At 36.1% G+C, this 24,099-nt stretch overlaps 1 protein-coding gene across 8 annotated transcripts in view; it reads left to right on the top strand.

Moving 5' to 3' along the window:
- The window catches only part of LOC123867059, a 185,931-nt gene that overhangs the window by 47,532 nt on the left and 114,300 nt on the right, over positions 1–24,099 (top strand). For 6 of the 8 annotated variants that reach the window (XM_045908897.1, XM_045908901.1, XM_045908899.1 and 3 more), the window contains exons 2-3: positions 6,322–7,273; positions 7,507–7,695. In XM_045908897.1, coding sequence (XP_045764853.1) covers positions 6,622–7,273; positions 7,507–7,695 — 841 coding nt within the window. In that variant the 5' untranslated portion in view covers positions 6,322–6,621. Of the gene's footprint in view, positions 1–6,321; positions 7,362–7,506; positions 7,696–24,099 lie in introns of those variants that run through there. The other 2 variants (XM_045908903.1, XM_045908902.1) reach the window with 2 other exon arrangements.

Raw genomic sequence — 24,099 nt, 5'->3', positions numbered from 1 at the left:
GGATTAAAATATTTTATTGTCTGAAAAAAAAAAACTACTGACTCTTTTGTTGAACTGTTCACAATGTTGTCTACTATGTAGCTATAGGAATCAGCTTAACTACCTACTACGAGATGTGTTGCGATCGATTATAGAAACACTGCTACTTCAACCTGAACGAAGTACATTGAGCCATAAATCATGCCGATCCATACTTTGTCGGTTTTTTGAAGTAATTACTTGAGCAACCTTACTTTGCCTTATTGAGGCTGCTCAAATGAATACAAAGATCAAGATGAAACTAAAAGGAAAGTTATATAATATAATACCTATTATGCTTTCCTCGTAGCACATTCCATTAGATATTCATAATCCACTTAGCTATTAATTTGAGTAACTACCTTCAAAGAACCCAAATTGTAACTTGAATTACGTACACCGTAATGGCTTTACTAAACTTTTGGGTAACTTTCTAAGCTTCAAATTGGTTTTCAATTTATCTAATTTTATATTCCGTACGCTGTCACATGCGTTCTATATAGATAATTATTATCCACTACAATAGTACATTATGTGTGACTTAAGAGGGCTCTCTCCGTCACTCGTTTCATACAAACGTAGTTCCAAATTCATTTGAATACTAAGCAACCAAAGTCCATGAAATTTTTCAGACATATTCTAGAAACTAATATCTATGTCTGTGGTTTTCCAGATTTCTGTTAAAATATTCGCTTTCAAAGTTACGCGGTCTTAAAAATTCACATACAAATCTTTGATCCCTTGTAATTTTAAAACTACATATTTTTAGAAAAATCTAAAACACTACAGACACAGATATTAGTTTCTAGAATATATCTGCAAAACATGGACTTTTTTCATGGACTTTGGTTGCTTAGTATTCAAATGAATTTGGAACTACGTTTGTGAGAAACGAGGACGGAGAGAGTTAAGTAGACTAAATTTGAGGGGGGGGGGGGGGGGGGGAGGGGGAAGTAGGAAAAGCCAGCCACCAAGAAAAGTACCACCACGCAACACCACACAAATCTACCAGAACACACTCGACACACGTTTCGCTCCGACACCGGAGCATCCTCAGGAGATGTAGACCTTATAATACGCACAATTGCAAAGTCTTGAATTTTCAATTGTGCATTGTAGATGATTAGAGTAAACTAAGCTTTTGATTCCTTGTATATTATGGACTTCCACAAAGTAACGCATGCTTCTATACAATAGGAACACAGCAGTTGTTATCGGTGTAAAATGGACTACCTAAGTCACGGGCACTGTTACATATTATGTGTGGGTGTGGGTCTAGTTTATGCATTAATTACTATAAAATTTAATATAAACAAACCAAACATTGTTAATAATATTCTCTGCTCCTGTTTACAGAGTGCCACGTAGTAAGATCCCTACACAATACATTATAGTCTTTGATTACAAGTTGGGTACAACATAAATGCTTACACTAAGTATAAACTAACATGGTTGAAGTATTCCATGTAAGGTATAACTTTGAGGTATTGCTTATTATACGGTTATATCTTATTCGTGTTTAAATATGGATAAGTTATTTGATTAATCAAATCCCTTATTAATTATTCGTTTGTTTGTAAAGATAATAATAATAATCAGCGATATTTTAGAGATTCTACAGAAATAAATCCCTAAAACAGATCCATGCCTAGCTCTAACAAATAAGTACCTACTTATCCATACTAGTCCATACTTTATTAATACATTACAATAATGTTTTATTATATTATAAATTATTTACTTATTATAAATTGAAAGTGTGCCTGTCTATCTAACTTTTCACAGCCTATCGTTTAACTAATTTTGATGAAAAGTATAGGGAAAGCTTGCGTGTCAGGGCCTTGATATGGGCTGTTAATTTTACTCCAGGAAAATTAAAGGCTTCGTCTGCATGTATTATATACGTAAACTAACTAGCGTACTATTTGTAGTTTTTGTAGTCCGCGTGGACTACACAAACTACAAACCCCTATTTTATCTCCTTAGGGGCTGAATTTTCGAAAATCCCTTCTTAGCGGATATCGTCATAATGGCTATCTGCATGCCTTTTAGCCACAATTGTCTAGTAGTTTGAGCTGTGCGTTGATAGATCAGTCAGCTTTTCCATATGTTTCAAAAATCCCGCAGAAACTCTTTGATTTTCCATCTCTGTTTGAAGAAAGGCGTCAAAATCGGTTAAACGGATGGGCTGTCATACATACATGACAGACATACTTTTTTATTGGTAGTGTATGGATATGGATATCAGAAATAACGGCCAACAATATAAATATTTAAACTCAATCTGGGCGGTAGAAATTATCATAGCCTCCTTAGGCTAAAGGCTTACCTACTGTATTGGAGAAGGTCCTTACCTTCTCCAATACAGTAGGTTCAATAAGAACCCCATTAGCGGCGTTTCGTGAAGCCGGAAATGCCTTGTTATGTTCAACCTTTAAGGAGAAGTGTGACTCTTTGAGTGATCTGAAGAAAAGGTCGAGTGCGCCCCGCGGAGCCCCGCATGCCTCTTTAGTTCTTGATATCATATTAAACACACATATTTGAAAAGAAAGCCTTTGATCTGAGCATCAAGAAACGATAGAAACAACATAATTGATACTATCTTAGACTACACCTATCAATTTATCACAGAGTAGCAAAATAATTGATATATCATAGTATCAATGAATGTTTGCAAAAATATTTTTAGTAAGTAATATTTAAAAAATCAAGTTTCATAAATAAATCACAGCGATGAAAAATTGATTCTATCAAACTAAGTATAACAGAAAGTTAAATTACGGTACGATATCTCTAGTGTATTTTCATAGAAATAAAATTCGCAAAACTTTTGCGAAGTTTAATTGAATACTTTGGGCATTTTATTAAAAATATATACTCCGGCAAAGGCCTCGATGATTGAGACTGGTAAAGCAAGAAAATTGTACCTACGTAGGCATAGAATTACTACTTTTCAGACAAAATCCATGTACTTAGTGTGGAAACAGAGAATATAATTTAATATCAGTTAATTATAACCGAGTCGTACCTATGCGAAAGGATCCTTCATATCACTGCATTATTAATCCCAAGAAAACCATTAGATACCATCGCCGTATTAATGAAAGGATGTCACTCAGTCACCCTCAGTTAAAAGGAATTCGACACAGAGAGAAATCTTGATGTGGAAAATTTTAAGTGGATCTTCAAACTGAAGGATTCGCCTACAGCTATTGTGGAAATGCTTGACCTCCTTATCTTGCCTAGACTAGTTATCGCTTATACTGTGCTGCCTATAGGCACACATTATATACATACTTACTATAGTATCTTATAGACATTTATATCAAAATAAGATTCTGTTTTTAATCAAAGTTAGCCATTACCTGCGGTCTGAACTTGTGATAAATTACGATGTAAGTACTCTGATGGCAGCGGTCTAACCAAGAAACCATTAATCCCTTTAATAGGTTTCTAAAACGATAGGGCATTGGCAGAAGAGAGGTTGACCACATAGCTCAATATTAAATCAACCAGATCGTCAAAAGTAGGTAGGTGTTATATCTTTAAGTATACTTTACCACCATTGCAGCAAATGAAAGGAAAATATTAATAACGTGCCATTCCTAACATTTCCGGCTTTGAAATAGAAATATAGGTATGCAGCCGTCATTCCATTGTACTACAGTGAGTGCGGTAAATTATTATCTTACAGTACCTACGAAACCGGTTGCATCTCGGATCCCTAGGGCGCACTACTAGGTATTATGTGGAGTTAGTTCGTGCATTTGGGTGCTACGATACCTAGGACATAGATATATCAAAGAAATGTCTTCACATACTAACACCACTCTGACTAGGATCATCCTTAGACTAATTTCTCACGGTATGTTTATAGCAAGATAGCGCCAAATTATTTGCAATGGCATGTAATGGTAGTCTTAGGACTTAAACATAAGTACAATCGAAAATAAACAGGTGACTTAATATCACTGACGGTTAAATTCTGTGCTTATTATAGAGCCACAAGTATTAGACTGGCCTGACAAAATCTCTCGAGGTTTTGCCGGTCGCGGGACTTGGATATTTTCACCAAGAAGTCTGGAAGTAGGGTTACTGCAATTTTTACAACAATATTTTCTTTCATGTCGCATTTATATGTGTGTGAGAGCGCACAGCACGACCAGACAGAATGCCTCAATAGTGGACAAGACGTGAATGAGTCGCCTTGTCCTAATCTGCCAGAACTCTTATTCGAATACTTGAGACTAAAGGCACGAGTTTGCCTCGATGAGAGTCTGGTGTACAGCTATACAATACCTACTCGAAGCTTGACATACGATAGGTATTAAGTTGACTCAACTGTCAAAGAAAGACGATAACTCTAAGAGTCCTGGTCGCCAGCCTGGCTTAAGCACTACCTTTACCTTATTTTACTGCGTTTGCTATCACAAATCAATTGAGATTGGGAGGCTCGTAATTGGACGTACCGTGAAAAGCTACTGTTACAGACCCCTCCTCTTGTTGGGGTTAGAATCGGAATGGAGAGCACTGACCGACTTCAATTCATTTCAACTACGAGAGCATAACTAGATGCCATTTACAATATGTACGCTCGTTTTGCGTCCGTGGGAACGTTGCAGCCACGGGCAATTTGCTGCTACTGACAGCACGAGCTTTTGAAATTCCATTTGTACTCGATTAATTAGGATTTTTATTTGTTACATGACGTGACTTATTAATTAAAGAAGGGAAAATCAAAACCACTATTTTAATACCAGGATTAAGGTTTTTAAAATTACATGGAATTTTTTTCAGGATAAAAATTAGCCTATGTCCTTCCCTAGGATGCAAGCTATCTCAATACCAAATTTCGTCAAAATTGGTTGAATGAGCCATGGAAAGCTAGCAGACAGACAGGCATCCTTTCGCATTTATAACATTTGTATGGATTTAGACTTCGCTTACAGCGACTACAACTATTTTTCTGACTATATTGATAGTGTTGATTTTGATGTCTTCCTAAAATTGTCTAAGCTTATTCTTTAAATATTGTTAAAATGTGATGGAAAACACTTATTAGTTCATCAACTTAATTTTTTTAGAGTTTTTTGGCGGGATGAGTCTTGTAGGTACGTAAATATAATGACAGCCTTCAATTTTCTAGATTTTCCCTCTTACGGAGAGAAAAGTTTTAGAAGAAACTAAATTAGTGATACTTATGAGTATATTATTGTGTTAAATGCAATGTTATTTATAAATGTTGAGTTTTTTCCCCTACTGTAACCAGTAAATCAAAGGTAGATATAAAGGTAGGTAATATGGGCTTGAAACAGTCAGGTCAAGAGATATCGGTAAAAATGACCATTCTACACGTCATATGCAAAAAATAGTTTGTGGAATAAACGGTGACTCGACAAACGACAGGTAGATATGAAAGATATGATATGAGGTCGAGTTCACCACAAGAGCTCATGATATTGATATTTGTTCATTACATTATAATATAATTAACACAATTATTTTATAATGGATAGGAAATAATATTATAAGGCTATGAGAACCAGAGCGGCCTCAGACTTTTCGTCCAGAGTTATTGTTTATGTGATATATATACTTATTTAAAAATTACTGTAAAATTATTAGCAACATACTGGCAAAAATTTATTTACTGGATGAAAGATTAAATCATGATTAATATCAGGCCAGTAGCGATATGACTTTTACAATAATTTTAATGAATAAACTGACCAACGAAATAAATCTTTTCAAAACTTCGACTTCCAAAGGCACTGCGAAGTAAACTTCGAGTTTAGTAAGTTTTCATTACACAAAGACATCAAAAGATCTCGGCACAGTTCAGACAGCGTTTACACATTGGTCAGCAATTGGCATACGCATTGGTCAGTGTGTAGGGTGGCTCTTTCAAAATCAACGGTGTGTACCTACCTACTGGAGCCTTTAGCCTGTCGAAAATTCTGGTCGGGTGATCTGATCTCAATTTTACATTTACTGATTTTCATCCTATTTAATATTAATATACTATAATCTTCACATAATATTACCTCTAGTGTGTATTTTTGTCAACACCCAGGGCGTATCACTGTTTACATTAATGGTGCAGATATCTACATATTTTAGCAGCCCGTTGAATTGTTCCTTTCGGAATAAATTTAATTGCCAAATATTTACATTGCTGTTTTTATAATATTTTTAACTGAATAAAATAATTTTTTTCACTTCTCTATAATATAATTTTCATATTTTTTGTTATTGTTTGATTTGCTTTCTAGATAATAAATTACTTCAATTGTTTTTCTCTAGGTTGAAGACATCTTAAGGACTAGCGACAATTTACGCGAAGAAAATTATCCTACCTCCTATACATGGCTCAAAATCTCTCCCATAAAACATTCCTTACTCCTATCACGCAACAAAAAGTAAACATTAGAGTTAATAAACATTCCACGGTTTTCGTTTTCCTAAAAGTCTTGCAATCGTAATAGCATTGCGATAGTAAATGAATCAGCCATATCAAACGGCAAAGTAAGTAGGTAGTAAGACAAACGCGCGTAAACCTCTTCGGAGGGCGCGAGGGGCCGGCGCGATGCGGTCTCGCCAGGGATGTACGTAATATATCCTGCGGACGAAGTAGTTTCCCTGACATACAGCTCGCATTCGCTGCCACGGCCTCGGCAGCGACCGACGCTCGATATCATCATCGGGCCTCCGCCGCCCTCGCCGAGAAGCGCGAATCTCCTGACCCCGACCCCCGCCCCGCCCCGCGCCGCCTCCGTCCCCAAAACGGCGCCCCCGGAGTCTGCGGAGCGCGCGCCGGCTTCGCCGACGCCGTCGCTCGAGCGGCCGGCTAAGCTGCGCGAGCGCACCAAGGCAACCAAACTTTTTAAAAAGCTCGGTCGTCATGAGGACTCAGAGTTCGGCAAAATAGTAAGGACCCCAGCTCCCGATGAATTCGAGTTGCCCGCTCCGCTCCCCACGCCCGCCTTTTCGCGGAAGAACATTTTTGACAGGGACTTCGATGCCCTGTTCGAAGTTGCAAGCACGCCCGAATTCTGCGCGAATATACGCGTGACGACTCCAGAGCCGGACCGTCGGTCCGATGTGTCGGCGGCGCACTTCCCGTCCCCTGCGGCGTCCTCCCTTAGCTTACTACCTCCCCGTCCATACTCAGAGCCCGCCCCGAGTTCCTCTCCGACGCTATCCGCTCGCACCTCCTCGCCATCTACGCCTCCGACTCAACGATCGTCGTTCGAAGGTTTTTGACTGAAAGTTTGAGTTTGGAATTGAAGGCCTGTTCATCGACTAATTTTATTAATACGTGGCAGTCACGTCTACATTGCATGGTGATTGCAAATTTTAACACTGCGCTTTACTTAGTCATAGTCGTTGAGTTTGATTTTTGATAACGTTTTTTGTTTGTCATATTATGTACTCGTAACCCGTAATACTCGTATATTCATAGCCGTAATATTTCTTTTTATTCATCAGGAACAAATTCAAAGCCGAAGAAAGTTAGCTTTTTCCGAAAGCTTAGTCGAGCGAAAGATCCATCACCAGCTCGCTCAGCCAACATGCAGCAGCCGTCCATAGAGATGGCCCTTCGGGAGCTGACGCACCCCGCGCATAATGAACAACTGAAAAATCAACAACAAGTCACATTCAAGCTAGTCAAATCTGGTAAGCTCTTGGTTATGTAAATAGTTTCTAAAAATTTCGAATAATTCAGTCCACAAAAAACCTACGCCCACACCTAGTCTTACTACAATACACTTAGTAGAATTCATCTATTTTGAAAATTGGTTAATTTTAACTATTATTTATGACCATATCCTACGCAATATTGGCAATGCTTATGATAAAGAACGGCATAAACTAATTATTTGAGTAATACATTGCCACATCCACGCTCAAGAAAATCGGTACCATTCTCCTACTCAATATTCTGAAAACTGTGGTTCACTAAAAGCCTTTACTGTCCATGATTTTTTCCAAACATTCATAGGCCCTCTAAACTAGTTTTACTCGAGATGGATGAGGAGAGCGCGTCGTCTTAAATTAAATTGACCCAGTACATGCGAGTAGGGAATCTGGTTACGTCAGCGATAATATCTGTAAGTTACGTCTACTCATTGAATTGAGTATGTACCGAAGAGGATTTCCGGGTGCAGATTTCGTTTAGTAAAATAGAAAGTCAGCTGTCTTTAACTACTCGTAGTCCTTAATTATTATTATTTTCTAGATGAAATTATGGTGTATCATAACATTAAATGAGGGCATAATTTTCTTTAAAATAATATCAGCCATATTATTCATCTAAATATACAAGTGTAAATTAAAAATTTATAACACCCCCGACAAGTGAAGATTACAGTAACTAGAAAAGACCTGATAACTTTCAAACGGCTGAACCGATTTTCTTGGACTATTCCGCGCCTACGATCCAAAGTATCTGAGTTTTCCAAAACATCATTTTCAAATAAATAATTATGTATCTAGGCAACGTCCATCTTGACAGCTTCATATTTGTCAATTTACATAATATTATGAACCTAACGGTTATCTAACCTTCTTTTCTACAAGAAAACTAGAAAAGAGCTGATAACTCTTAAACGGCTGAACCAATTTTTTTGGATTATAGCTAAGAACACTCTCGATCAAGCCACCTTTCAAACAAAAAAAAGTACATTAAGATCGGTTCATTCGTTTAGGCGCTACGATGCCACAGACAGATACACAGATACACACGTCAAACTTATAACACCCCTCTTTTTGGGTCGGGGGTTAATAAAGAAAAAGGCAACTGACTGACTAACTGGCTGACTGATCTATCAACGCACAGCATTTGAAATTTGGCAAGCAGATAAGTAGCTATCATGACGTAGACACATATATCTATGCGTAGACATCATCTAAGGAAGGATTTTTGAAAATTCAACCCCTAAGGGGGTAAAATAGGGGTATGAATTTGTTTTTATATCATAGCTGTGAGTATAATAGATCAGTCAGTCACCTTTTCCATTTATAAATTTAGATTTTTGAAGGCGATGAATTTAAAATATTCTATCACTATATAATTGGACTTTTGTATCCATTTCCAAAATTTCAACGTAAACTGACGCGCGTGTTATTTTTTTCCAGCCAACTCCAACCGGCTCTTTTATAGTCTGACATGTTTTCAGTTATTAAAACGTGAATCCTTTTGATATTCACTTTACTTTAATCCATTAGTCAAACTCCATCCAATTCAGATACGACAAACTCAAATTGGTTTTGCTTTGTATGTTAGTTGTGTATAGGAACGTATTCGCGTGTTTTTGACGTTCTTTTATTAGAACGTACGCATATCTACATAAAAAAATCTGAGGTTATTTTGATGGTACCTATAGTATAGTGATGATGCCCGCGACATTGTCCGCGTGGATTTAGGTTTTTAAACCCCGACCCAAAAAGAGGGGTGTTATAAGTTTGACGTGTGTATCTGTGTATCTGTCTGTGGCATCGTAGCTCCTAAATTAATGAATCAATTTTAATTTAGTTTTTTTTTTTTTGTTTGAAAGGTGGCTTGATCGAGAGTGTTCTAAGCTATAATCCAAGAAAATAGGTTCAGCCGTGTGAAAGTTATCAGCTCTTTTCTAGTTACTGCAACCTTCACTTGTAGGGGGTGTTATAAATTTTTAATTTACATTTGTTAAAAATCTCGTGGGGTCGATTTTCCGGAATTAAAAGTAGCCTATGTCATTCTCCAGGTCTTAACTTATACCCATGCAAAAAATGAACGTCGACCCATGGCTCCGTTGCGACGTGATTGAAGGACAAACAAACAAATCAATAAGCCAACAAACACTTTCGCATTTTTAATATAGGTAGTGATACCTAATCAATGCATTTACTCTATTTTTGTAAGCAAAAAAAATTAGCTAGTGTATGCTACACCACATTCCTAGCTCTGTGGTCCACACAAATGTGATGACAGGCTAACGACAGCACAAATATTTTACACTGAATATTCGCTGATTTAATCTCTCGTAACTCGTAAGCCAATTTTGTAACAAGCCTGGATACAGATTTGGTAGCTTTAGCAGTTACATAAAAATGTTACGTCGATTTTTTCATTTATTCACTAGCAGACTCAAGTCAAGTATGTGTCGAGAATCAATCACTTTTTACACGTTTGCCCAAAAAAGAAGTGTAAGTAATGTTTTCAGGATTTTATGTATCTGGGTTTCTTTATTCTACCATAACTTCAGAATGCATGAACAGATTTGGATGTATGGGGTATCGATGGAATCTTTACATCATCCCGAGTAAGGGCGCTGGCATAAAGAGCCAGGGTTTTCGGCACTGACAAGTCGCGGTCGGTACCGATCGGTGCGGGTAAAATAGCCCCATACTATCTCATGAGCTCTCCCATAAAGACACAGGTAATAGGTACAATCACACTATCACACTTCATAGTTACAATCACAATTCACACTAATATTATAAAGGCGAAAGTTTGTGTGAATGTGTGTGTGTGTGTGTGTGTGTGTGTGTGTGTGTGTGTATGTGTGTGTGTGTTTGTTACTCGTTCACGCAAAAACTACTGGACGGATTTGGCTGAAATTCGGAATGGAGATACATAATACCCTGGATTAGTACATAGGCTACTTTTTATCTCGGAAAATCAAAGAGTTCCCACGGGATTTCGAAAAACCTAAATCCACGCGGACGAAGTCGCGGGCGTCAGCTAGTATAACATAAGGCTGTTTTACCCAAACTGAACCTTGATACTAGTTACTTATACCAAATTAAAAAAAAAAAAAAAATATGGTGTGTGTATGGCGCCATTTTCAAATGTGAAATTTTTACTTTTTGGTTAGTTTTTTGCTGGTTTTTGCCATGATTGTCATGTTTTTAATTAAGTAGGTACGACTTTCTCATTGGGGAACTACTTTTTTGAATTCATACTTCCCTTCTACTTCGCTTCGCTCATTCCTCGGCGCGAAATTTGGGTCAAGCTAAATCCATTATAGATTTTAATTAAATAGGTAAATTGAAACCTAACTCTTTATAAAATTTTCATCTCAATCGATTCAGTTGTTTTGGTGTGATTCGCGCACAAACAAACCACACCAACTATGAGTATAGATTTTATTATTACAAATGAGTATAGACTTTATTATTACAATTTTATAATAGAACGAGAATAATATTATTATGTTGTTGTTAGACAATTCACTGATCATTATTAATTTTTTTTGTGAAAGCTTCAACTGCAGTTAAATAAGTATCAAAGAACATTCCTTTGGTAAAAATTCCTTTGGTTGTGCCTTTAATGTGATCCAAAATAGAATAGATAAATAGTTACGGCACTTTGTTATACTAAATTTACATACAAATTGAGTTTCCTTTGACCATTACTCGTTTGTTTGAGCGCCACTGTGACCAATGATAGTAGGTACGCTATAAAACTCTTGGTTTAGATCAAGTTTTTGTTGGCTTTTTAGTAAGAGACTTTATTAATATTTGTGTTAAAATAAAGTGGAGGAGAAGCGATGATACTCGTAGCTAGTGGTTAGGGTGTTGGTTTTCTGTTCGGGGGATTTAACCTGAGATCAAACCTCTCACAAATAGTAGTGTATGTGTGTGTAGAATAAACTTGAAAAGTTAGAGGACTTCTACCTTTTCGAGTAGATTTTACAATACCTATAAAATCCTTTGACAGATTATTTAACACATTTCCTACGTAGGCCAGGAATTGTGTACATTTCCTGGGAATCGTATACAGTTTCTAAATATCAGATATTTCCAGTAACATATGCATTTTTTCTTGGCATCTTTGTAGGCCTTTTAAATCAAATAAGTACCTACGTTTACTTCGATCGTTCAATGAGTCAATATTTTGCGAAATAGCTTTGAGGGAAGAGATGATATCGCTGAAAGTCCCGAATGAATTGGAAAACTCGATAACAGTGAATGGGTCTCTAGCAGGTACTGAAAGTTTTGTTTCCAATTATTGAAACTTCATGAACTTTTACGTACATACTAGTAAGTATTATTATTTTATTCACATAATATTATACGAATTAGGGTTTACTAGATGATACCCGTGACTACGTCCGCGTGTAAGTATTTAGGTTTTAAAAAATCCCGTAGAAACTTTTTGATTTTAAGGTATAAAAAGGAAACTTTTTATCCCGGAAAAACAAAAGGTTCCTGCGGGGTTTTTAAAACCTGAATTCAAATAAAAAAGTGGCGGGCAAATATTGTTTTAAATAACTTAACAATATACTTTTTTATTATATTCTTTTACAATGGAAATAATGGAATATAATATAGCTATAATTCTTGAACAATATCTGAGAGACGAATACATAGGTACCGTATTAAACACTATTGTTCCAAAATCCAAATAGTTCAAAGTGAACTAGATCATGGTATTAGCGCTAATCTAGTCATGTAATAGGTATGTAAATTATGATAGACGTATAAACAGTCATCTTATTACGTTAACTCCACGAATATTCAGTTTCATGAAACGCTTGAAACTTGACGCTTGAACTAATCTTTGATGCCTAGATTAGGATTGAGCTTAATCAAGCCAAATCCGTTTCTCAATTTGAATAATCACTTTTACTAATAGGTAAAACAGAATTGCTAATACAAACATCCAAACAACATTTTGATGTAAGCATTAGCTATGCTGTAGTGAAACGTTTTTACAATAGAATCATGTCTGCAGCAATTTTCATTTTTAATCTCGTCACATTACATACAAAATTCCAACGACATTTTGTTAATGAGGTGTAAACAATTCAAGCTCTAACTACGAACTACCGAGGAGTACGTAGATTAGGTTTTTAATTTGTTTAAACTTTTTAATGTGCTTTAACTAATTATTGTAAGGCATGAAAGCGATTTTTTTGTTTGAAGTTTCTTACACGTTTCATTTTATATGACACGTTTGCGGATTACCGAGTGAGAAAAAATGCGCCAATGCGTATATGTTTGGTAGTTTAAAAAAATCCTATAGTAATTATATTAATTACACTACTGCTTATGCGCGGGAAGTGTGTTAGTGCAAGAAGTAAAACTAATAAGCATATAGGTACATAATACATAAATATACTACATAGATAATTTTAATTTGTTTTTTTTTCATACCAGTCGTGTTTTTTCAATTTTTTTATTATCTCTATATTATGACATAATATCAATAGTTCACTTTGGTATCGACTCTTCATATTTTTAAAATGATATCCCACAAATACTCACAATTTTGTCAGCAATATCTAAAATATTTTTTACCTACTTTATGAATTGCCTTACCTTTAATCATTTGATTTTCATAAAAAGTATTTCTTATTTTATATACTTTCTGGGAGTATAATTCGCTGTATCAAAGGATACCCACGTCTTAATATTTCTCTGCAGAACCACTTCGGTAGACACTGAAAATGACAAAAGAAACGACCGAAGCACGAAATTACTTATGATTAGATTATTACGCCTGCAATTTTTTTATTAAGCCTTCTCTTTGTAAATTTGTAAAACACAATTTAAAATTGTTTGTGACCCTGAGACACACATAGCGGGATGCGGGCAAATATTTTCTTGTCTTGTTAATTTTTAAATGAGTTTGGCAAATTAGTCAGCTGGCAGACGCGATATTTTGTTGAAAGCGAATACATCGCGGACAAACAGAACTCCCGAGGGATTTTTAATAAACCCATATTCCCGCCAACCATTTAGGTTAGCGCGAATGTGCGAAGCAATACCATTTTCACCGATCACATAATTCGCGATATAACGAATCATTTGCCTAATCCCGATAGCAGAGCCGAATCATAAGCGTACCTACCTATATGATTTATAATACAACGAACTGTTATCTAGTACTAAACTACTCGGCAAACTACAGTGCCAGGTAGGTACAATGCAGGTTCACAGAGTGAAAGCTTTCGTACAGATCCTTAGGACTATTTTATTACTTCCAGAGAAGAGGAGTCGCTACTCGATCTGTTTGTTTCAGCCTTTATCAATTTCGACTCCTTGAGATTTTAGGGTTCAATTATTCCCTGTTTAAGAATGTTTTGCTACCAATTGGTATTGTTCTACTTTTTATCAATTTACCACTAGCTTGCTACTTCGCTATACAGTATTATTAGAACATAAATCTGTAACCTTCACAAACAAAATACATAACCTAGGTAATCATTAATTTAAAAGGATAATAGCCAATTAAGCTTTAATCGTCAAACCGATTTCCAAATATTAACAATATAAATAAATAATTAACGAATCATTAGGATAGGTTTATAAATCGAGCGCTAATGACCAATTATTTCCATTTCAATAACTTTTAGCGTAATATTATCTTCTAATGACTAATATAACTGAGGCAAAAAACGGCTTTAAACTAAGACGTTTCTTCACCCCTGATATTCTATAAATAAATTATGCCGTCTATTTAGCTCTCGCTTCCCGAGGGCTGATGCACTTATTTATGTAGGCGTTTTATTCTGTCTTACTATTCAGCAAGTTGTACGATATTTTATTTACGTAAGCTTTTTCCAAATGGTCAGACTCAGTTTTTCTCACTAATGGATCACTTCGCAGAGTTAGTTCTGATTTACTAAGGACGTTTAAATCATTCCTCACTCATTTTATTTGCATTTTTACTTAGTTCATTTATCGTTAGGACCCATATTATAAAAACATTGGTAGGTACTTTATTGAGTAACTTCAGCTTTCTCCCTTCCATAATTCTAAAAGATAATGAGTTCAACCAATTCATTCAACCAAATCTATACTAGACTAGAGGATGCCCGCGGCTTCGTCCGATTTAGGTAATTTAAAATTTAAATCCCGTAGGAACTCTTTGATTTTCCGAGATAAAAAGTAACCTATGTCCTTCCCCGGGATGTATCCCATATCTGTAGCAAATTTCATTAAAATCGGTTCAGCGGTTGGGCTGTGAAAACGTAGCAAACAGACAGACAGACAGACGGACAGACAGACACACTTCCGCATTTATAATATTAGTATGGATAATAATACTACTGACTTCACTTGATTAGCTTAAATTATTCCTCTTTATACGAGTATAGGTATTGTTTATATTTATATAAGTACATATTATATTATATAGAGTAGGTTATAGGTAATTAATCTACTATCCTGTAGAAATCAATGAAAAATTCGTATTGGATATTTACGAGGTCACGTCTTAGCGGTTGTCTAAGTCATTTACCTCACTGCTCAGTTGCAAACAATACACTAACTAGTTTCCTCAAGTAGGTAGTAACTTCTGCATTGGCTGGAAATAGTTACGCGAAGTATTTTGGTCTGAAAGTTTTTATTAGTTTGAACTCAATTGACATTGTACAAGTCAAACTCAAAACGAAGTTAGCGTAAATTGATATTGACAGTTCAGAGTGCCGGGTTGCTAGAGCCTTTTATAAACTTAATAGAGTATGTAACTCTATACGGGTGTAACTAGAACGCTTAGCAAAAACGAAAATAGTGATAGAACTGATGATTACTGATAAGATACCATAAACACTACGATTTTTTTTTAATCCTGTATTTTTATAAGATCACAACACATTGCAAATAAAACATCTGAATGTCGCTAGAAATCAACGAATGTTCCGTAAATAGGTCACTGGAAGTCAATGCCGCGTGGTGGGGCATTGACCTGAGTTTTGCACGCTATACAATGCGCGTTTGAAAAATACTAAATCACTAAAACTACAAGATAAGGCAAATTGTTATTGGCATGGGATTGTGTTAAGGTAGTATAATTAACCCTTAGTTTTTACGTTCTGGTTACAGCCTGTATATTATTTCAATATCACATGAAGACGCTTTAAGTTTTATTCATAATAGATTGACATAACTAGTTTAAAGCAATCTCAGCTCTTTGAATTTCAGTTAATAAACGATGGTCTGGCATAATTTGATGGCCATTTATAAATAAAATCGGACTATTTCATCCGTTTCTCCAGACCGCGATGTCATGAATAAATCCAATTGATCTTCGTTCAGGTTTAGCGGCGGCGAATGTTGTGGAAAATATTGAAATACTTGCATACTGTATTTACTGTGTGTAAATAAATAGTGAATACCTAGGTACTTTTCGTAGACTCTAAGCTGACTTTATATACTTAATTACATCTATATAATGTTGGTTTTACTTACTTAGGTAGGTACATTTAGGTACTAAAGTTAGCAGGTACAGGTAAAGAAAATGCCAAAATGAAGATAAGGGAGGGCAGGATGGCATCACGTGGCGTATAATCGTCATTTTAACATGTTGCATCGAAATGCAGACGCTACTTACGAGTATGACGAGAAGCTGTTTATTTTGTCATAATATTATGGTCTAGGAGCCAGCAAAAAAGCTGAAAGTTTCTCTGCGTATTGTCTCTAGCACAGGGAGGAACGATCATTAACTATGAAGTTTGGATCTCGGTGGCTTTGGGAGATAACAGAGAAACTTTTAGCTTTTATAAAATAACGAAGGTCTGTTACGCGCTGGCTCTCTCTCTATTATGATGCCTGTTTGTTTTGTCAGGCATCAGCCTATGCATCTCGTCGCCGACGCTGCGCTGCGATGTCATAAAGTAATATTTTTTTCATTCAAACTTATTTTACGAGATTTTTTCGTATGTATGTTGTTATAACTTTAACACTTTTACTTCATCCCAAAATTTCCAATCCTTTCGGATATAAAGTATAAATGAAAAAGTTTATCCAATACACGCGATAAAAATCCCCTGAGGCAAGTTTTATGGAAAATCTAAGAAAATAAATATTGCTCCATCCAGTTTCTGTGGGATGACGAGCTCACTTTCGTAGCAGATATTATGCTTAGTTTCTATCTAAGTTGTACGTAACTACCTAAGTATGTATCTTTTTTAAAAAGTTGGCAATAGATATTTCTAGACTAGCTCAAGCCTGATCTAGCGAGCTTAGATAGATTTTACGTCAAATTCGTAGAGCCGTAAATGTAGGGGGAATAAATAACAAAAGCACTGGAAGGACCGTTATTTAGCTTAATCGATTGGTCTTCACTCGTCATAAATAAATGCCATACAACAGTCTTATTCATAAAAATCCCTTATTATAGGTTTAAAACGTTCATTAGCTAAAATGCTCATTAGGCCTATTAAACGTTTCATAACTTTCTTTATTCATAAAGGTTCAATAAACCTCTCACAACTAAATTCTCGCTATAGGCTAGTTTCGCTTTGTTAAGTTGTCGTTCTGATGAATTCATAGACAAAATTGCAAAAAAACTGGGCTCTACACAGAAAAGTGACGCAGGTGTGACATTTGTTTTCGGTCAATTGTCTGAGTTCTGGAGGATAGTTAGGTATTATCGTTCGGAGTTTTGTTCCGATTTATTTAATTAAAAATGGAAACAGGAAGGAATTTAGAACTAATTTATCTAATTAATTACTATACAAATCATGCCCGTGTGGAATGGTGCCAAGAATACTGGCTGCATTTCCACGCTGGACAGCCAGGCTGATCCGTTGCGCAAAAAATGAGCCAGCCCTTTTTTTTACCCAAATCCTTCTCGGTTTATGTAGTTAGGTACTGAGCTGCATCACCGCTATATTTCTTACGTTAGAAGAAATCGCATACTTATGTAAAGGAATGATTACATGAAAAGAAACTTCGAAATTAATTATGGCAGTTAAAACTTGCAACTCTAGTTAGTTACCACAGCCTCTCAAATCCAGAATAAATAACGTACAAATAATAATTACAATGCAATGACACTAGAATCAACCAAAACAAAATAACCTCACTTCAATCTTGCATATCAAACAAATTATCAGCTGTTAAGACAAGACGGCGACCATCTTGTTCTTTAATAAGGGTTTATAGTAGGGTTCAGCCTGTTATAAGTTATGGAGCCGTTATTGAACACTTTTAGCACTATTGAACGTTTATGAATAATGTTTTTGAGAACTTTGCTTATAACAAGCTAATAAAGCTTCTACAAATTTTTATGAATAAGACTGTTAGGCTAGCGCGTTCTCATATCACATTATCACTGAATCTTCGGGTAAAGCTGCAATCTAAAATAAAACTTTAAAGCACTAGGTACAAACATTTGAGAATAATTTCAAATATAAATAAATAATAATACCTTTTTTATTAACCCCCAACCCAAAAAGAGGGGTGTAATAAGTTTGACGCGTGTATCTGTGTATCTGTCTGTGGCATTGTAGCGCCTAAAAGAGTAAACCGATTTTAATTTAGTTATTTTTGAAAATGTTACAGTAAAACTTAAAGCTCACAAATCATTTCCGCGTGGAATGGTGCCAAGAATAGGTACTGATGCCTTTAATAAGTTACCTATGTTAAATTCTAAAAACGAATAGGGTAAACTAAGATTATAATAACTGGATAAAACTAAGTAAATTAAAGTCAATCATAATATTTCTGAACAAGAAAATTATTTTAATTGAACTACGGAAAGGTTATAAATGGAAATCTTATTACGGAATCAGTCGGAGAGGAACTCTTGAATCATTCAAGCATTTCCGAGTGACGTCATTGAGGCACCGTCTGCTCTTAGAATACGCGGAAAAGGGTGAAGATATTTCAAGTAAAAGCGATCGTCTGCAGTTTCTTGCTTTGTTTTATCAATTTCTAAATTCAAGTTATTTTCATGAAAATGTTTAAATAGTTAGGTGTGGGTACAAAAAATATAGTAAGTAAATAGGTACATTTAGCATAGCACTTGTAAAAGTTTAATTGAATAAAAATAATTTGAATTTTGAATTTTTATCTGTCTGTAAGCGGTGGTAGCAACCTAGGTTAAGGTGTCGGCCTTCTATTCTGCGGGTCGGGGGTTCAATCCCTGACACGCACCTCTAACTTTACAGAGCTATGTGAGTTTTAAGCTAATATCACTTGCTTTAACGGTGAAGGAAAACATCGTGAGGAAATATGCATGGCTGGGAGTTCTCTGTAATGTTCTCAAAGGAGTAGACTTCAGTCTAGTAATTTGCACTTGGCCAGCGTGGTGGACTAACCCAGAATTCACATTCTATCCCATCAAACCAGAACTCTCATCCTGAGAGGAGGCTCAGTAATGAGCCGGCGAGCGATGGGCTGGTGACGGTGATAAATATTTATTTATCTATTTATAACACCCCCGACAAGTGAAGGTTACAGTAACTAGAAAAGTGCTAATAATAACTTTCAAACGGCTGAATCGATTTTCTTGAATTATAGCTAAGAACACTTTCGATTAAGCCACCTTTCAAACAAAAAAAATTAATTAAAATCGGTTCATTAGGAGCTACGATGCCACAGACAGATACACAGTTAAAAATGACGTGCTGAATTTCATGACAACAGAATCACGAGTGAGATTCGCGTTGTGTCCATTAATTTATTTTATAAGCCTCGCGTGGCATGCTCTCTGCTATTTTCGCGAATTTCATTTCAACATTGCAATTTAGTTTGCAGTTGTGCTGGCCAGGTGGGATTATATCAGCTGCCAGTGGAAACAATTTAATTTTTCATCGCTGTAATCTTTAGGGTAAACCCTCACTGTGAAACATAACCGCATCATTTTTTTGCAGAATCCTGTGACAGAGAAATTGTATAAAAGCGTTTGCGCGTATTCTTTTGCATCTCTATACGATTCCACAAGTCATAAAATTAAATGACTTAATGTCGATTAAATCGATAAAATTAATGTCGAAAAAATCGCGCGATGAATATTCACAATGCAGGCTCACCCTTAGAACAAAAATATTTAGCGGTCTACAGCCGAGAGGAATCTTTTCAGTCCGTCAGTCAGTCACCTTTTCCTTTTATTAACCCTCGACCCAAAAAGAGAGGTGTTATAAGCTTGACGTGTGTATCTGTGTATCTGTCTGTGGCATCGTAGCTCCTAAACTAATGAACCGATTTTAATTTTGTTTTGTTTGAAAGTTTGCTTGATTGAGAGTGTTCTTAGCTATAATCCAAGAAAATCGGTTCAGCCGTTTGAAAGTTATCAGCTCTTTTTTAGTTACTGTAACCTTCACTTGTCGGGGGTGTTATAAATTTTTAATATACATTTGTATATTCAGATAACCTATTCACAAAAATGTATAGTTTTAGAATAGTCCTATCCACCATCTTTCTTCACGTGAGTAAGTACTAAAAAGGTATCCACTGATTTTATTGGTTTGCCTAAAGAAAATAAGCCAAGTATCGACACAATGAGTTTGTTACTTTTCAATTACCAACGAAACTCATTTAGATTCATTGAACGAACGGCTCCCAAGTGTGCTTTCCCAGTGAAGTGTAGGACAAAGAAAACGCAGGAGTTCAACCCTCATGTGGAGCTCAAATGTTCTTAAGAGGTGGCTTAAAGTTTTAGTTCGCAGTTTCCTCGATGGAGCTTTCGTTTGTTCGAATAAAATAAAAAAATATGTTTTTTATTAATTTTTAGTGCATTATAGATTTCTAGATTTCTAGTCTAGACTCAGTGAATTTAAGTAGTACCACTTCGTGAGATAGTGAGTGGCTACCAATTGTTTTTTAATGCAGTGATTTGAAGCTGGACCTGATTCTACTCTATTTTTCGAAGCCTGTTCAAATCTCTTTTCAAAAAAATAAAAGTCACTCGTCCAACTTTAAAAGCACTTTAAAAATTCACTATACTGATCAGTGATTACCAGTTCACATTGACTTAATGAGATATGAACGCTGTTTGCAGATGATGCGAACAGCCGATGTACCGAAGCATGTGAGTGGTGTACACGTTTGCCGAATTCATTTGCCGAATCAGTTGGGCCAACGTATATAAGGAGCATATCACCAGTTACTAGTATATTGAATGATCGTAACCCCACTTGAACTTTGGCTCAGAGATACCTGAGCCAAAGTTCAAGTGGGGGGGCACCTTAGGATATAGGGCTTAGAGCCCACATCCGTTCGTGAACGTGCGGTAAGCTAAAGTGGAATACAATAGGATATTGATCTTACTTCTTACTATAGCTAGAGTTTGAGCAAGTAATACTAGACGCTTTCTCAGTTTTTGCAGCGACAAAGCGTTGTGGTAGATACTGATTGTGCTTAGACTGCAGAACAGAAATCATACTTCGCACATTCATGCCACCATCTATCTACATACGTATATATCAAGATTACAAATGAAAATGGAATATACCGATTGGGATGAACTGAGAATTATAAAATTGGTCCATTTTGTTCAATCTCGAGTACGTTATTCATGAATAAACCCAATTGATCTTGGAGGCTGACGTTGCGGAAAAAGTGTATATTTTATTGGTAAAACTTGCTTAATTAAATCATACTATCTTATGTACACATTGTATGGAGGAGATAAACTGTACTCGGAATTTTTCTACGTGAATAAATCAGAAATGCGGAGTTCCATAAAAGAACCAGTGTATCGGAATTGAAAATTTACTGAATTTCGAAGCTGAAGTGGAAGAAGCGATGGAGGTCGGAATCCTAAGGTTCTAGAATGGAGATCTTGCACCAGGAAGCGTAATGGTGATAGATACCTAACAGATGTACTGGTCACGACAACAAATGAGCAGCACTATAGTGCGGAAGTCACTACGAGAGACTTATTTCCAACCGTCTGTCGACTGACGACTTATGTTATGAAACCTTAAAGGCCGATTCACACCACGCACGTACACGTGACACGTGCGTAGTGACGCGCGTGAATCCGTAGACATAACTGCAAGCATTACGTCTAAACGAACGTTCACTCCACACAAGCGGTATGCCATGTCTCATACAGTTCCATACATTACAACGCAATGGTACGCGCTACGTCTACGCTTACGCAACGCTTACGCAGCCTGTGTGAACGAGCTGTTAATCGGGTTCAACTTCGATAAATTTCACTTTTCAAATAGGTAGGTTATAACATGGCATGCATTGCCGCTAATCTGCAACCAAGCACAATTAATGCGACACATCATTTGCGTAGCTGTTGCAACGCTTTAACGAAAAAAAGGTGTTGTCGGACTGATTGTATTTGCACTATACGTATACCTCGATATCTTTTAGTATAGATGAGGAAACATTGTGATTTGTACGTAACTTTGGTGTCACGTTCCTTATCTTGAAAAGTTACACTAGGCCCTCTGGGCTTCAGTTATTTAACTGATGAATAGTTTGCGCAACAACAGAGAATTAATGGTTCAAGCTTACATCAGAAATCAGGATTTAAACTCTAATTTACGTCAACATTGAGACAAAAGCTCGCAAAATCGGCTTTTGCTGAAGTTAAGTGCTTCTGTGAATGTTTATTTTTGATTCTGTGATCAAATGTATTTTTAATAAGTACCATGCTACTGTTTACCTACTGAAGATTTGTCTTTGAAATGCTTATTTTACGGCAGTCTCTCCGTCACTCACTCCACACAAATGTTGTTGCCTCTCGTTTGAATATTATCCATCAAACTCAATAACATTTTGTAGACACGTTCTATACCATATCCGTGGAATGAAGTTAATAAGTATAGCGCTTTCTCTGACATTATGTAATCCAATACAAAAATAGAGAGAGCGTTATTCTTAATTTTGCGGATAATTTAGTACCTATAGTTCTTTTACATAACGCCAAATAGAGAAAGCACTATCTACTCGTAACTTCATTCCACGGATAGGGTATAGAAACTAATATCTGTGTGATGTGTCTGTGGTTTGCCAGATTTTCGTAAAAAAATATCTAGTTTTAGAGCTAAATGATATAAAAGATTTGTATGTTTGATCTCTGAGCCCGTGTGAGTTTGAAACTAAGTATTTTAATGAAAATCTGGCAAACCACAGAGACATGTATTAGTATCTAGAACGTGTGTACTTCACTGAGTTTGATCGGATGATATTTAAATGAAACCAAACTACATTTGTTTCGAGCGCACAACGAATAAACTCCTGTTAACATAGCTACACTTCAACAAAATTTGTATTTTCACTTCCAAAATAACGCCCTCGAGTTGACACGAACATGTGCCTGTGAGTGAAATCGCTAAGCGCCTCAGAAATATAAGACACAAAGCAAAGCGTACGAATGAATACCTATCTATTGTATATGTGGTATTTCATTATGTTCATATGAGGAGCCTTAAACTTTGCACATTCACCGTGTTCGAGAACCTATATCTAAACATTTATTATTTGCACCTCATAATGTTTTATTATTCCAGCTTGAGCTACCAGGTTTTATATAATTAAGTAGATAAATAAATAATAAAACAACTAGATGATGCCCGCGACTTCGTCCGCGTGGATTTAGGTTTTTAAAAATCTCCTGGAAAGTCTTTGATTTTCTGAGATAAAAACCTATTGCCTATGTCAATTTCCGGGACGCAAGCTAACTCTGTACCCATCAAAATCGGTTAAACTGTGGGGCTGTGAAAAGCTAGCAGACAGACAGACAGACACACTTTCGCGTTTATTATATTAGTATGGACTATTAATACATTTTAAACCACATCGTTTACAAAATATAAATATGTCTTGGTGTGAAGGTGGTTGTCGATTTAAAACCTATACTACTTTCAAGTTAAATTACTACCAAGTACATACCTAAGGTCTGTAACTTAATTTCAAAACTGATTTGCATAATAAAATAAGTTCCTCGTTCCTCATACATATTAGAGAGAATGTTCGAGAACGATTTATGTATAAAATTTCAGCCAGCACGTAGGTGATTAATTAAGATACTGTAAAGTTTTATGTTGTCTAAGCCGCGGTATTAGCAACTGGTAATGAGACTTCCAACTGGGGCGTATATTTACCTAACAATCTCTTGTTCTTAGTACGAAAATGCATTAGAAGTTTAGGGACTATAATTTTGTTTAAAACTAATTAAACAAATTAAATTTAAAACCTCATCGAGACCACCGCAGCGAGGCATTGTACCCAAGATGCTGGCAGCATTAGCCCTTTGGAGTTTCGATGGTCAAACTAACTTTGCCCAAGGTAGTTTTCAGGTCCTCGGTTGATTCGATAACCCTTTTCGATTTTTTTTCAAAAAGAGCTCGAGCCTGCGGTCCCACGGCCCTAAGGTCTCCACGCCGAAAGGCACAAATA

This window comes from Maniola jurtina, chromosome 7 (assembly GCF_905333055.1).
Source record: "Maniola jurtina chromosome 7, ilManJurt1.1, whole genome shotgun sequence".
Taxonomy (NCBI): domain Eukaryota; kingdom Metazoa; phylum Arthropoda; class Insecta; order Lepidoptera; family Nymphalidae; genus Maniola; species Maniola jurtina.
This window is presented reverse-complemented; position numbering and strand designations above follow the sequence as displayed.